A 16,693-nucleotide genomic window follows, 5' to 3' on the forward strand; every position below is an offset into this window, starting at 1 on the left:
TGTGAGGGCTCTAATGCCGGAGTCGGGGACTGGCTATCTCCGCCCGCGGCACCCAGACTGTCTTCTAAAGAAATAACACTACTCTCACTCTCTCTAACCCTCTCTAAAGTCTGGATGCGCTCCTCTAACGCTGATATCTTCTCCGTCAGAGTGCTAACTAGCACACACCTGTCACAGGTAAAATTGTCGCTAACGACGGAGGAAGACGGTCTAAACATCCTGCACTCCACACACTGAACAAGCTGAATATTAGTCATCTTAAACGTACCTGAGTTGTAGAAATGTAGAAGAAATGTTGTGTAGAGTTTAAAAATCCCGCTGTTGTTCTCAGACGAAAAAACACACGGGCGTCCTCCGAGAAGCGGAAACGGATGTTCCTAAGAAGACAAAAATGCACAGCAGGGAGATACATTACGTTTTATTTGGATAAGAGATTGTGTCGGGAGATGTAATAAAAAAACCTCTGGAGAAACTGAGCCCAATTGTAATATTCTATTAGGATCATTGAAATCTGAATTCGCTTTCCTAAACTCTCCGTTAGGAGCAATAAAGAGATTTTGCATTAACTGTGAGAAGTGCTCATCTCCTCAGTGGTCCATTAGACACTGAGAACAAAAGGGTGGCACATTAAATGAGATGTGAACAAAGAAAACGGCGCCAAGTGACATGTACGGTAAACCAGTTGGAGAAATCCTGAGGTGTATTGCTCAGGAAGAGTTTTAGAAATAAACACTCAGTCCTTACTGTCCCTGCTCTGCTAAGCTCTTCTACCATCTGCTCTGCTCCACCATGCTCTGCACAGCCCTTTAGTTATTAATAAAATCAGCCCTGTGATAGACTGGTGACCAGTTCAGGATGTTTCCCGCCTCTTGCCCTATGACAGATGGGATTGGCTCCAGTGCACCAGTAGCTTTAACAGGAAATGATGAATAAATAAAGTTGTATTTAAATGCACAGACTAATTGTACTTGGTTGTATGTGTGTAGAATTGACCACCAGTGTCCTAGAGGCTGGTGGGGGTCTCCAACCTGTGGCCCATGCCACTGTGACACCAATAAAGGCTTCGACCCAGACTGCAACAAGACCAGCGGACAGTGTCACTGCAAGGTAAATAGAAAACTCTTTAAAGTAAAGTTCATACATCACGTCACCTATTCTTTATTTTAAACATTTAAACTTAGTCGAAGGTAAAAAAGTTGGCGTATGTTTGATAAAGAGAAGAGAAAAGAAGAGCATTGTAAATAATAGTTGTAGAAGTAGACGTGTCTGTTCAAAGCTCATGAGAAGGGTTTTAGAGCTGCTGTTTTTTTTTTCACTAACATCAATACTGCGCTGTAATCATCAGGCTAATCCAGCCATACAAACTACATCAACCACGATACAATGATCCTCCCCTCATATTGATTTTCTGCCCTGTGTGTGTGTGTGTGTCAGCCGTATTTGTATCATATCATATATCATATCATATCCTGATGTTGTCTCCATACAAAAGCAGGTTACTTGTAAAATCTAACTTTGCCAAAACATTTTACATTAGTCTGGTTGAGTTTGAGCTCTGTTCTCATTTATGCTTAATCGGCCTGTGTGTCTCTCAGGAGTTCCACTACCATCCCCGGGGCTCGGACACCTGTCTGCCATGTGACTGCTACCCGGTCGGCTCCTTCTCGCGCTCGTGTGACCCAGAATCTGGGCAGTGTCAGTGCCGGCCCGGTGTGATTGGTCGCCAGTGCAATACATGCGACAACCCCTTTGCTGAGGTCACAAATTCAGGCTGTGAAGGTGAGAATGAGACACTGATGTTTGGTTTTTGGTTTTTCCCTCATAAAGGTGACTTTGAAAGCATGTGATTAGTTTGTTGGTTCATTTGTTTTTTTTCTTTCAGACACGAAAATTACTCACCAACAGGGGGGTTACATCATTCGTTAATGATTTTGTTTATGTGCTCAGCATCGCATCTCAGAATCCACAAATTGGATTTTTAAAAAAAATGAAGCATCCAAATGTTGCATTGTGTCCTTTCCAGAAAAAACCTGTGCTAAGATTACAGGTTACAGCAAAATATTTGTTGTTGACAGGGAGACTGAATCTGCCAGTCCATCTGAGTGAAAGATTGAAAAGGCTTCACTTTGATTGGTAGAAATCACCATCTTGCAGCTCCTTTATGAAAAAGCATTGACAAAAATGATGTGCTATTGAACAGTTGTGCAGACTAATGTTTTTTTTACCAGTTTCCAAACTTGTTACGTTCTTTATTTCTTTTTAGCAGGCTTGGCCCCAGGCAAGTCATAAACTACAGAAAACTGTGTCATGGAAAATTATTTTTTGTAGGTTTTGTTGTTGTTCATTCTCTAAATAATCAAATATTGGAGTGATTAATCTGTTGTAATCCATGCCAGCATGGAGAGAGGAACACAATAGTAATTTTGGTGGTTCTCTAACAAGGATTCCCAAACTCCCAGTCTGTATACTTTGCCAGAAAAATAACAACACTTTGATGTAATTAGCAGAAGAAAAAGACAGGTTTAAATCAATCAACCATACTTGTGCAGGTTTTTTGCACCTGGTACTTCTTTTTGGCAATAAACCCCACCTGTTGTCAGCTTTCTTCTGGACAATATCATAATAAACTCATTATGTGCTACTGATTTTACACATAAACATTAGTCCTTCTATTACTAACAAGCATTAACACAGCATTAGTTAGATCTAAGCTCCAACATTTACAGTACATCATAAGAATTACACATTGATACCTGAGGTATTTTGTGTGTTCTTTGTAATGTCTGTAAAATCCTCCCTAGGCAAATACTAAACTACAGAAAAATGTGATATTTTTCAGATGTGCTGTTTAGTTTTTAAAATGGATTTCAAACCAGTGTTTAAACTGAGTAAATTACCCACACAGACAAACAGACATGAAATAATAAAGCGTTTGTTCCATTTATTCATCATTGTGTAATCATAGGTTTTCAGTTTCCACTTGTATTTTAGCTTTTAAAATGGTCATGTGTATCAGACTTGCACCCAAGACTGAAATAACAAAGAAACTGTTCATTATTTCCATCTTCTATTTAACATCTTCCAGTTTCTGTAGCTCTTTCTCTTTGTGCAGCTTTGTCACTTTCCAGTTTCCCCCCCGCTTGTAATTACTACCATTCATTTGTAACTGGTTTTGTGTTCTCTGTTCTTTGTTCATACAAATTTTCCTCTCTGCAGGTGAAAAGAAGCACATTTGTTCATCATTAGAGCCTTTTTGTGTTTTAGTGCCAATTTTCATTGAAGTTAATTGAAAAAGATGATTTTAAATGATGTTCTCTCCCTCTACAGTGATTTATGACAGCTGTCCAAAGACGATCACTCAGGGGATCTGGTGGCCTCGGACCAAGTTCAACCTGCCTGCTGCAGTGCCCTGTCCCAAAGGCTCTGTTGGTCCGTACAGACTCACAAACACACACAAGTGCATTTGAACACATACTGCTAGAGAGGAGTTCCAAAAATCCATTAAGAGATTAGTCCCTCAGAAGCCTCGTTTAGTCTCTAGTTTAACCAACAGTTTTCTGTCAATTAATCTATCAGCTAACAATGAGCCAATCAATGTAAAAGATTTTCCACCAATGATGTAACATGTTGATGTCGACATCAGATAATAGTTTCCCAAGCTCTTGAGAGTTTACCTCAACTGTAAGTTGAGCTATTCCTTTACCAAGACAATGCTCCTGCACATCGAGCCACCCACACCATTCTCTTTATTGATGCTTTCAGCCCTTTGAACGCCCCACGCTACTCACCAAACCTGACCTTTTATGATTTCTGGCTCTTTATGTGGAGACGTTGTGAACAAATAAGGTTTCTGCAGAAAAAAGGTGGAGGGCTATCTCTTTTACTTCTTTTAAAGCAAATAGATTTTTGGAACCTCCCTCGTAGATGATGATCTGCTCACACACAATACCACGTGCTTGTAAAAAGAATGAGATTTAGAACTTCCTGTTTCTCCTCCTTGCAGGTGCGGCCATCAGACACTGTGATGTAGAGAGAGGATGGCTGGAGCCAGACCTTTACAACTGCACCTCCCCTCCATTTGTGGAACTCAATGCTGCTGTATGTAGAATAATAGTATTAGTACAGTATTATTTCTATAAACTGGCAGCACACCTCTGTCCTTGTGCAGACATTTTATAAAACTTGAGGTACAATACCTCTCTAGACATGCATTAGTGTGGTGTACTGTATATATTAATACAAACTTATTAAATCCCACAAATTCAAATATATATTAAAATGGGATTCATTTACTTTTAATGTGTTGTTGGTGTCTGTATATTTAGCTTGATTCCCTGGAGCGTAATGAGACAGAGCTGAACACCATCATGGAGAAGAAGCTCGCACACCAGCTCCGCGACGTCACAGAGGCAACCGCCCGACTCTATGGCAATGACTTGCAGATCGCTGAACGACTGCTGTCCCGCCTGCTGACCTTTGAAACCCAACAGAGCGGCTTTGGACTCACCGCTACTCAGGATGCACACTTCAATGAGGTAAAAGCCAAACTAATTTCAGACATTTATTTTACACCATAGAAGGGTGAGAGAAATGGGAAATGCTAGAGCAAACACTACTCGTGTGAAAGTGAGATTAGAAACTTCCTGCTGTAGCATTACTGCACCAGATTATGAAGAATAATTTGTACTTGTAGTGATTGTTGGAGGGTTAAAAAGTGATCAACCTGCAGTTTTGCATTTAAAATTTACATGTTGGTGAGATACGGTACAGATGGAGTATAGCAAATGTGCAAGTTTGCGTGAAAGGTTGTTGCGAAGACAGGTTTGATGGTGATGTGTGAAGGCCAGTAATCAGTTATTGCTGCTGATTTTCATGTGTGAAAATGTAAACATTTTATGAAACTCTTCACTCTCACTGAGACAGCTCGATTTCAAATGGTTTATTTGCATTATCAAACTAGAAAAGCTGATATATCTTCACAAACCCTTATACTGTATTCTGGATTAATGATTAACAGAAGTTTTAGTTATTTTAAGCACTGAACCATACTTGGTGCCTACATATATTACTGATAATACAGTAGAAGCTATGAGTCTGTGCAGAATTTGCCAGAAGGCGTAAAATAGCTGCTGTTTAAAAGCGTAGATATGATTCATATACTGTACCTTTGTGGTGTACAGAGTACCTACATTGTAAATGAGATGTCATTTCTCTGAAATGGGAGGCAATGTTGCTATGGTGATACAGTGACAGCAGCTCATGAAACATTGCAACATGCCATCTTGACATATTAAGTGTCAGAGCTTCGTTTTACCTGATACTATGTACGTCTTGAGCTGGGAATGCATTAGCTGACATAGGATCACTTAAGCACATTGACGTTTTGACATAAATGCACTAACAGGCATCCCAATATCATTTTTCTATAAATATTTAGCTCATATATATCATGATTTAAGTGACAGGAATTGGTAATAAGTGGGGAAAACATATAACTTAGCTAATGTTTTTAAGCGAGTGTTTCAATTTATTTGTTGCTTGTGTTTCAGTAATTGACAAATGACATGTCACTATAATATTTGTGATGTCAAACTGATACCCGACATACTTACAATTTTATAAGCATGTTAAATTACATATATATTTTAATAGAAAATCTTGTTAAAATGTTATTAGCTGAGATTTTCTTTGCTGTCACACAGTTGAATGTTGCAGCAGCACACAGCTTTGGATTGTCTACTGCTGTTACTACTAGCATTTGCAGTATTGGAAATAATTGAGTATTGTAGTCGTAGAGTCCTCCACCCTAGAAATTAGTTATCACTAGTTGCACTTCCTGTTAACTCATTCTGCAGCTTTATAAAATAAAGTCTGTGGTGGTGTTTTATTCTGTGACATAAAATGAATCAGTAGTACAAAAGTACTTCATCCCTACAATACTGTAGTTGTGACTGGTAATATCAGACTATGTGACTACTGACATTTTAATGTACTACAGCAATTCCAGCTTGTTAGTCCGTTAATTAAAATATTTTTTAAAATCTGTCAGTACTGACATAAGGAAGCATTCACTAACTACACAGGGAGGATTATAACCAGCTGATTATCGCAGTAGTAGCCACACCCTGCAGTGCTCACGCTCGTTCATGAGGTCATTGTCACACAGCTACGACCGAGTTGCTATAGAAACTCAGTGGTTGTAGTAGTGACATCTGATGTCTAGTGTATGCTGTGTGAAAATCCAAAAGATAGAATTTATCTTTGATCGAAACATCTTGGCATTTCAGGTTCATTCATGCCTACACACACACACACACACACACACCACACAGCAATGTTCTTTATGTTTCTTTAGTGGTTCTGCATAAATAATAAAAACTCTTCCTACTTTATGGCATACAGTGCAAGAGTGCACCTTATTCCTCTGAGGTGAACAAAAAAAAAAAAAAAAAAAACGATGATTGTCATTTCTGTGTTTTGCCAGCATCTGGAAGGAGCATCTGACTCATTAAATTAAACCTCATTCATTACCAATTTCTTATTTGATTTTATTATTTTTTCAATAAAATCTAATTTATGACCGATCTTAAATCAGTATGAAGAATGTGGCTGTACCACTGAAAAGCATCACAGATGGAGCCTCACTCCAAATACACTGTACCAGTACACTGCCTCATGTGATCAATACATAATCTTTGGCTAACAAGGACAGTTGCCATGGCAACACAGCAGTAGCATTAATGAAAACCTCTTCCTGCCTGACATTTCACTTAACTCCTTCACTTGACAGTAAATCAGAAACCAGACAATTAGGGTTTGGTTAGCTGGTTTACAGCGACGTTAAGAGGCGTCATCGTCTATATGTTACAATAGTACAATAATGATTTATGTTGTTATCCTTTAGTTTTCCACAACAAAAACCTCATCCGGCTCAATTTAGACCCTCAACCCTAGGCTCGAAGAAGCAGCACTGCCCACATCTCATCTCGAGTTAATGAGGCGGTTCGGGTTTGTTTTTGGAGCACTAAAGTGCAGCTCCAGACGGCCAATTTTTTTTTTTTTTCTCAGCAATAAAAAATATATAATACATGTGATAATACTTGACACCGCACTTTAAACAGCAGCTATTCGACCAAACGAACAGGTAATGTAAAACGCAGTTACTATAGTAACCCAGTAGCGGTAACAGAGTCATGTGGCTTCAGACAGAAAATGAAACAAAGAAGGTAGAGTTGTCACATCAGGAATAATAAATGGAGAAAGATGACAACCATTTGTGATCTTGCTGTGATCAAATCCGTCTGCTACTACTGTACCTTCAGACAGGGCTCATGTCTTAACAAATAAATGTCAAGTGAACAAATCTGTTGGTAATTTGAGATCTTTCTTATGTATACCGTCATTTGATATAATCAGATTGTTGAACTAATCAGGCTAGCATTATATTCCAACCTGTTACCCATATTTCCTCTCTTCTAGCCTTTGTTTGCCCTGTGCCTCCCTCCCTCCCTCCCTCCCTCTCTGTAATCCTGTCATCTGCTTCCTCTTCAAAACTCTCCCTCCTTTTGTTAGTTTCTGTTGTTTTTCACCCATTTTCTTTTCTTTTCCATGAAATACAAGATCTTTTCAATCTTATTCATTAGTGTTCCTGGTTTGCTCTAGAATAAGACCACATGGTCAGACGAAGCCATGAAACTGAATTTGACATGTAAAGAACACAGAAACCACAGATGCATGCTTGTGCAGGGAGATATTAATTAGGGACCAATTGTGTGGAAACAATTTGTTCACACTAGGTCAACTAAGGCAATATTCAAGAAAATGCCTCATTCTCATTTTGCTTATCCACAACACCTATTCCTGATTCTATCTTCATCTTCCTCTACAGTTCACTGCACTGTTTGCTTCACTATATATATTTTTTACCTTGTTTGTCTGAAGGTTTCTTGTGTATTTTTTTTTCTCCCTGGAGCATTACGTGAGACTGCAGCACTTTATTGGGTCTGCTGCAGTCTGACTGCAAGGAATCATATTGAGCATGTTCATCTCTCTCTCTTTCTCTTTCATTCTCTCTCTCTCTCTCTTTCCTGACCCTGGATCCTACCCATTGTTTGTTCAGAGGGTTTTACAAGGCTGTGTTGTCTAGACTGTCCATCCAAAATCACATGCTCTCCACTAAAAGCCTGGACGTGGAGACACTGTGGAGGCACAACGTTAAAACAGGTTTTGATGTCAATTTTTAAAGCCTGTTTATCATGTTTTTGTGATTGTGGCCACAAAAGCAACAAAACAAGAGACTTTATATTAAGATCCAAGTCAGATGCTCTTTCAGAGTAAGGCACGAACTTAAGTTCAGTTTTCTCCCTTTGCTTCTCCATCTTTTAAGCTTTGCTGTCTACACTCAGAATATTTTACAAGGCTGCAGTGCTCGTTCTGTGGAGAGCTTCGAGCTAGGCTCTATGTCAAGTCACATCTTCCTTTTTCTACCTTCTTCAATACCTAGATATTTATTTATTAAGTCTAGAAAAGTAGACTCTGGACTTTTGCTGGGCTCTGAGCAGCGGCCACGAGCACTAGTCCTTTCCCTTCTAATCTTTTCCTCTTTTATTTTTCACACCTCTGACTCAGGGTCTCATCTTTTAGACCTCTGTGAACAGACAATTTGTGCACATCTTTAACTATGTACTAACTGTTGATATCAAATAAATGTAGTGCCCATTAAATGTAGTAGCAGAAAAGGGAAATACTCCAGTAGAGGTACTTCTACTCCTCAGCAATGCTCACCTGGTTTTTCATATGTAAATCAAACTTGAACTTGATGTTCATCCTGCAAATCAGCACCACTGATGTTCTTCTGCTGTTGTGCACTGGAGCTTAAAAAAGGTGGAAACATTGTAGTTTGTCTGTATTTTCCTTAATTGTCTGGCTTTTGTTGCAATTACACAACATCACAATAAGCATCACCTCTGAGAAGTAAACTAACTTTCCACATCATCCACTTCTTTCCTGATCCTCTATGCTGACAGATCATTTGCTTCCTCTTCCTATCTCCTCTAACGGTTCCTCTTTCTGCTTTGTCCAGAATATTCTGCGTGGCAGCAGCGTGCTGTTGGGTCCTGGTACCTCTGGGCTTTGGCGTGCTCTTGCTCAGAGTCAGAACCACATCCCGGGCGGTGGTCCGGCCGAGCTGACGGAGCTACTGGAACAGTATGCCCAAAATTTGGCCCAGAACATGAAGCTCACCTACCTCAACCCTGTGGCCCTGATTGCTCCCAATATAGGTGAGTTCAGAACGATTACACACGCAGCCTGGGCGTGATACAGTAGCTAACCACAAGTCAAGCCCAATAATAGAGAATGAGACAGTGATAAAATCTTAATCTTTTCGTATAATACTGTAAATCATTGCTGTGAAATCGACTAGAATGAGTCATTGTAAAGTGGCATATGAACAGCACTAATGCAAATGATGATGGCACAGCCAGAGCGCTGGCAGCAGCACAGAGAGATGAATTTCACACTCCCACACGCACAGCAGCTGATGCTTCCAACGCACGCACAAAAACCCTAAAGCGATGTAGCACTGGCCGACATGCATCATTTAGATATACAGATGCCAAACACACTCACGATCACACAGACAATAATGGACACAAGTGTAAGTTTTAGTGGTAGCATTTTGAAGCATTTAGAGTAAATGAAAAGTGTGTTTTGATAATTCTATGAGACCCAGTCACACTGTACAAGTGTATGTTTGACCATGTGCCTTACGCCGTTTAGTTTCTGGCGTCCTGTATGTTCTGTCACCGCAGCAGCATTGGAAAAATGCTGTTAAATAATCTTTACAACAAGCAGCAGCAGCTCTGGTGGGAATGAAGCCAGACAATGAATTTAACGCTCAGTTAATGCTATTTGTTACAACCAAAACTCATGAAACTCATCAAAGTCACCAGCTACTCCCATTGTAGGTTGATAACACAGCTAGTCTCAGCCCCACCTGTCTCTGCCAGCATTTATTGACTGCTTGTATTTATTCTCTGTGTGATCCTCATCTTTCTTAGTTGACTGTATTTGCTTCCTCCGTGGAATTCATCCAGAATGCTGTTAAATAACCTTAAATAGACAGCTTGATGCAGATTCCCAGACAGGGAGCATAGAATCAGCAGCCACAGCGAAAGCAGGAGGAATAAGAAACGGAGCCAATGCTAAGTTTCACACTCCTACACACACAAATACAGACATTTAATGCTCTCAGCTAAATGGGATAGAAGGAATAAAATGGGATTTATAGATTTAGATATAGCTTTCAGATTATTTCTGTTATTGTCAGTCATTGGAATGCATTTCTTCTATTTTATTTTATTAATAAACTATGAGTTTTCCTGTCAAATATGCAGTTTCACTTTTTAGCATAAGAAAAACTGTGTCCCCATTATCAACGAGCACACACATGCCCATATTGAGTGATTTCTCTTCTCTGTCTGGACACAGTGCTGGTCCACTTGTGTTTGCTGGGTCAAGTGTTCACTCATTATTGAACACTCCACATTGACTAGGCACTTCCTATTCACTTCATTTGTTTGCCACCTAAGTTGCTCGGCTTCATTGTGCGCGTGTGTGATAATTTTGTATTAGGTATTAACTCAATGAATTGACATAAACAATTATTGTTAAATTGCAAATGAAAGTGAGTTGTATTTTATGAGTTAAGAAGATAAAAACACTTCCTACATTTCATGTGGAGTTGAATTGATTATGGCATAAATTCTCATTAACTTTTGCTTCAGGAGGTTTCGAATGTGACGTCAAAGCTGCAGGTTTGGCCGCATTAACTCCAGTAATTATCACATTCATACACAGACATGGCAAGAGATGTGCTTCAGTATGAACTGGTATGAAATGGGAAGCTGTTGTTCTGGTGGAAGTGGAGATAAATCTTCTACAGTTTTGTTTGTGGGACCAGTGAGGCTGGGCTGAAAACATCACTTTCAATTCGCTGATCTTTTACTGAGCAAGAAAACTAAAATATGGAAAGCTGACTTTTACAGTGAAGCCTGCACTTTCTGCTGTAACACTGCACCAGCCTTTATCATGCTCATCAGGTCAGTGCACTCCAGTGGTATAAAGTGCTAATCGTTCCAGGAAGTCAGTTAGTGACTTCCCACATTTAGTTCCTCTGTTACTTGAGCACCTCTTCTAGCAGGCATACACAAGACAGGAAGCATGGTAATGATGGGAGCAAATTTTCTCTTTACTTCTGGTTTAGCTTCTGTTCCAGGAGCTGTCATTGCTCAGTGCAGGCAGGGCTTCATTTCTTATTCATCCTAAAAGCCATAAACAGTATACACTGACAGTGTCTCCTACTGAACTGACTTTCAGAATGGAAAGAATATCGTCTTTTTAACAAAGATAAAAGAGCTTAAAGAGTTGTTGTATGTTGGCTTTCAACAATTACAGAGACAAAGAGGTTTTGACATGTCTGACAGAGTCTTGTAGTGGAAAGCTGCCAAGACATTACATTTACTTTTAGTGATGCGGGAGATGCTTTTATCTCAGGCAGTGTACAAATGAGCTACAAACCAAGCAACAAATGCAGAAACTCTTTAAAGCACACTGCCATGAGAAGTGTTTACGTCAGGAGACACAAAAGCCAGATAAGGAAGGAAGGGTTTTTTCAGTGAGTATAATGTTCTTAGTATTAGTGAGGAAAACTAAACAGTATATGACATTTACCTTAGAATATGGTCTTAAACCTGTTTGAGAAAAACTTGTCGGGCTGAGGTTGTTGGAATAGAGGCTAACCTAAGTAGTAAGCCGCTGTTCCACTCATTTACATAGTTTGATTATTGTAATTATGTTAAAAAGGCTGTATCATTATTATGTTTATAATGTGTGCTGTACTTTAACAAACACCTGTGACTTGCATTAAAACCAAATATGTGCGTCTATGTGTGTTTGTGTTTCTCCAGTCATGAATCTGGACCGCGTGGAGAACCACACCCATGTGCGGCGGCGTTTCCCACGTTACCACACCACCATGTTTCGTGGTCAGACTTTGTGGGATCCTTACACGCATGTGATACTGCCCCCTGCTGCTCTGGTGCCACAACGGCAGCAGCAGCACAACTGGAAGGAGAAGGAGCGGACAGAGAAAGAGCGTAAGAACAATTACAAATGGCATTAAAGGCTTGATCGAGCACTTGGCTGAAACTAATACTCACACACACTTCTCCATTTCAGCTTCAGCACCTCAGAACATGGCTCCTGCCCCTGTCAGTATCTCAGCCAATCAGACGGGAGAATACACTGCCGCCAGACGCTCTGTTTCACTGCCTGAGCCGCCAATCACCATCGTCATCTTGCTCATCTATCGAAGTCTGGGTGCAGCCCTCCCCCCCAAGTACCACACAGACCGACGAGGAGTGAGGTGGGAGTCAGTCACACTCAGAGCAATAAAAATCTGATTATAGCAGCCCTCACAGCTCTCTGCGGAATAAGGCAGACTCGATATAGACATCTTGATTTTCTACAGTAGCAACAACTAACCAAAGCTCTGTTTATAAGGAGGAAAGCACATTATGCTCAATAGTATCTTTAATTATCTTTACAATTTACCAGGGTTGTCAATGAAGATTAGTCACTTTATTCTATATCATTTAATAAAGCCTATTACATTTATATGAATGTTGTAAATGATATAAAACTGAATTTGGACACGTCTCTCTTTCTCTCACACTACTGTTCCCTCTTCTTCAAATTAACAAGTAACATACTGTGCAGATTTCCGTAGGTGTCAGTGAACATTAGTTATTTATGTCTTGCCCAGTGTGCCAATCTCATCTCTCTTTGCTCATCTTGTCTTTGTCTTTTTACCATCCTAACCACCATATCAAGCTCTATTTACTGAGCTCGTAGATGTGTGCTAACTCTCCTCCTTCTCTCTCCAGGCTCCCCAGACACCCAGTAATGAACTCCCCGGTGGTCACTATCTCTGTCCTCAATAACCAGACGTTTGTGGCCGGACACTTGGACCAGCCCATCCTGCTTGAGTTCAAGCTACTGGAGACGGCCAATCGCAGTAAGCCACTGTGCGTGCAGTGGAACCACAGCAGTCCGTGAGTACACATCAACTCAAGTACACTTTCATACACTGCCACGCTCTCATGTAGTCGTTCATATGTAGTCGTTCAGCTTCCATTAAAAGCCCCCTGTTTCTGTCTTTCTGCAGGTATGAGATAGGAGGCTGTTGGACAGTGAGGGACTGTATGGTGGTGTACAGAAACACCTCTCATGTTCGCTGTCAGTGCCAGAGACTGGGCACCTTTGGTGTGCTGATGGACAGTTCACAGAGAGAGGTTAGTCATCTAGGTACTCAGATACATGAACCACACATCAGAGCATCTTGGCTGGTAATAGCTGGATTTAGTCTGCGTAAAAGTTTAAAATCCTGACTGACACCCTGAAGACTAAAGGAAGCCTTTTTACAGCTGTAGAAGATTTTCACGATTTAAATCAACCCCCCCTGCCCCATTGCACCCAGGCATGCTAATCAAATCTTGATGTGAGACAGAATCTGAAACCTACTACCTACATAGAAGTACTTTTTTATACTTACATGGTTCATATTTGAATAATCAATCTTTCAACATCATATGTTTATTCAATATTATTAGTCCAACACAGTGATAAGAGCCATATCCTATTTCCATTCATTTAAGATGCTGTAGATGTACCCAATTTGCCCAAATGAATGTATAATGGTGTCTGGCATGTTGGCTGGATGCAAATCTTCTCTGTGCATGCACAAGCAGGAATTTCATGCTTTACTCTGGTTTCTCCTGACATATTAGAAACGTCTTCGTGCTTAGTTAGTCTGTTGTTTGATTCTTCCAGATATTCTTTGGATTCCTTAATTTAGTGTGTGCAATGTTTTTTCTCTTCCAAACAACATGTTATTTAAATTGTTTAAACGTGTTTTTTAAAATCTTGCTGGTGTATCAGCTCATTTACTTTCTAAATAATACAACATCAGTGATATAAACATTGTCTGTTTGCACTCAGTGAAGCCAGACAGAGGAGCACAGACGGTGACCTAAACCGCAGCAACATATCAGCTGGAGAAAAAGAATCTTTTTAATCTTTTTGCCTGATGTCACCTTGTGATCTTTTTATCTTTTGCTCACTCTTTCTTTATCTTTATCTGCCTCACCTGCTTCACATTTTTATTTTCAAAGTCACTAATGCCCCCTCACCCTTCATTTTTTTCAACTTTTCCTTTTCGTCTGATCTCACTAAAATGACACACACCCAGTAACACCCTCTCTTCCCTTTCCTCGTCTCTATGAGCAGCAGTTGGAGGGGGATCTAGAGACGCTGGCCTTGGTCACATACTCGTCCCTGTGCGTCTCCATGTTGGCGCTCCTCCTCACTGTCCTCGTGCTCTCCTGCCTACGAGGTCTCAAGTCCAACACCAGGAGCATCCATTCGAACACTGCGGCAGCCATGTTTTTGTCAGAGCTGGTGTTCTTGTCGGGAGTAAATCAAACTGAACAACAGGTACAGTAGATAAAAGTCCTGTCATGCTTTTAGCATATTTGCCTTCCTCACCTTCTCTACCATGTAGAACATTATATATCCTCCTCCTCTACTGCACTTTTCTCTTGGCCCGTGTCTCTTCTTCCTGTTCATGTGTGCTTTTTTGCTGTTTTCACTGAAAGTCCTTGTCCCCTCACTTACTTCCAGTATTTATGTGCTCAAATACATGCTCACCCAGCACGGAATCCAATTAATTAAGCCGTTATCTTCACACAGTCGACTGTTCAGCTCTTACAGTCAGAGTGGTTAGTTTTAGCTGAGCAGTATCTACTCTAATTAATGTACATCATACTTTAGTGAGCATGTTAGTGCTCCCAGCAGTTATGTGTGTTGGTTTGCATACTAGCTCTTATATCCTTGCATATTTTAGCCTTTCTGCCTTTTTGTGTGTGACTTGTTTGCATATTCTTGTGTGTGCAGTGTGAAATTCCTCGTCTGGCTGCATTAACTACCAAAGCTGCTGCTATTTCTGAGTCATCTCTGTCTGTGTTGTTCAGAGTTTGTACTGAGCTTCTTTTAACCTTTAAATCTGGGACTTACAAGTCATACAAGTCTGCATTACCCAACCGAGCAGAGACGGGATGGACTGTTCCAGTTTAAGTTTTATGGTATTTAAGAACACATAAACCTACAAATACACAAATTGCACCAGACCACAGTTTTACTTTTTTACACTTGGTATTCAAAACGCGGCTTCGAAAACGGGATGTCTGTTTCCAACAACCCTCTATTTCGACAAACAGCGTGTTTTCAGGACGTCTCCTGTGGTTGGTTTACATTTTCGTTTTACTTCAGACAGCACCACGGTTTCTCAGAAGCCGGTGACTTGCACTTTCAGATAAGTAGGTGCTGTAATGTGGTGCCACTTGAGTTTGAATGGCATTTTTCTCATCTGACTAGACAAACAAAACAGACTGAAGGTTCCACAGTTCAAATAAACCACTCCAGACACCAATGCAGCCTCTGGGTAATTTCTCAGAAAGCTTAAATGCTAATGTTATGCATTAGTCATGGGGAGGTTTAGCATCACCGTCAAACCAAACAGCATCACTGAACTGACAAAGCAATTTAGAAGTTTACCTCCTGACCTGACAGAAAGGATTGGGATTTAATCCTGATGATATGTGATGCAAATCATGGTGTTTGACTGACTTCAGAAATCCATGTCATAGTAGATGAAACCACCTCTTAGCTCTAAGAGAGATGACCTCTCAGAAATCACACATCACAAGAGACACATTCCTCCATGTGCATCATTACTTTGCCATGGATATGGACCAAGATGAAAACATTTTTAAATGTCTAACAAAAGTTTGAAATCTAGCATTTACAATTAATGACTAAATACCAGTTAATAGGCCTAAAGCAAACTGCAATCTAGGAAATATAGACCACAACTATAAAAATCAGATACCCTGTGAGTACAATCTGTATGTATTTGTGTTTTTATTTTTAATGCTTTCCTTTTGCTGACGGTGCTCTGTCAACTTTCTGTAATCCTAATTATTAAGGCATTCTTGAGTGATGTTGCTATAAATCAGCACATTAATCTACACACCATATGAGTTATTTAGTGTATTTCCGGGCGATATAGAGCAACATGGCGCCATAAACTCTCTCATTAGTCGCTGTGGTAATTAAGTCATCATTAAATCAACGCATGTTATTTCATTGCTGACACCTGCTGTGCTGTTGTAAGGATTCGTTGGCCATGTTCCAGGACACCTGCTCTGCACCTGCCACGAAATCAATACAATGGATTATTATTTTTTGTTATTTCCCACTTTCTGTTCACCACATTTTTCTTACCTCCACTTCTTCAATTCTTAAATCATTTCCTTTCTCTTCTTGCAGTTCCTGTGCACAGTCGTTGCCATCCTGCTGCATTATTTTTTCATGTCCACATTTGCCTGGATGTTCGTGGAAGGCCTTCATATCTACCGCATGCAGACCGAGCAACGCAACATCAACTATGGAGCCATGAGGTTCTACTACGCTATTGGCTGGGGCGTTCCCGCCATCATCACAGGTAACAAACATTTTAACACATGCAGACACGTATGATTTTGGAGCAATATCTTTGGAAGAGTCAAAACAT

At 40.2% G+C, this 16,693-nt stretch overlaps 1 protein-coding gene across 1 annotated transcript in view; it reads left to right on the forward strand.

The window, feature by feature from the left end:
- Positions 1-16,693, forward strand: part of celsr3 (cadherin, EGF LAG seven-pass G-type receptor 3) — an 87,159-nt gene that overhangs the window by 60,716 nt on the left and 9,750 nt on the right. Inside the window, exons 16-27 of the mRNA XM_026367600.1 lie at positions 987-1,107; positions 1,596-1,779; positions 3,328-3,429; positions 4,004-4,098; positions 4,326-4,535; positions 9,083-9,281; positions 11,970-12,158; positions 12,235-12,427; positions 12,948-13,115; positions 13,229-13,355; positions 14,350-14,556; positions 16,450-16,624. Of these exons, the coding sequence (XP_026223385.1) occupies positions 987-1,107; positions 1,596-1,779; positions 3,328-3,429; positions 4,004-4,098; positions 4,326-4,535; positions 9,083-9,281; positions 11,970-12,158; positions 12,235-12,427; positions 12,948-13,115; positions 13,229-13,355; positions 14,350-14,556; positions 16,450-16,624 (1,970 nt within the window). The remainder of the gene's footprint in view (positions 1-986; positions 1,108-1,595; positions 1,780-3,327; positions 3,430-4,003; positions 4,099-4,325; positions 4,536-9,082; positions 9,282-11,969; positions 12,159-12,234; positions 12,428-12,947; positions 13,116-13,228; positions 13,356-14,349; positions 14,557-16,449; positions 16,625-16,693) is intronic.

The sequence above is a fragment of the Anabas testudineus genome, chromosome 7, assembly GCF_900324465.2.
Source record: "Anabas testudineus chromosome 7, fAnaTes1.2, whole genome shotgun sequence".
In the NCBI taxonomy this organism is placed as follows: domain Eukaryota; kingdom Metazoa; phylum Chordata; class Actinopteri; order Anabantiformes; family Anabantidae; genus Anabas; species Anabas testudineus.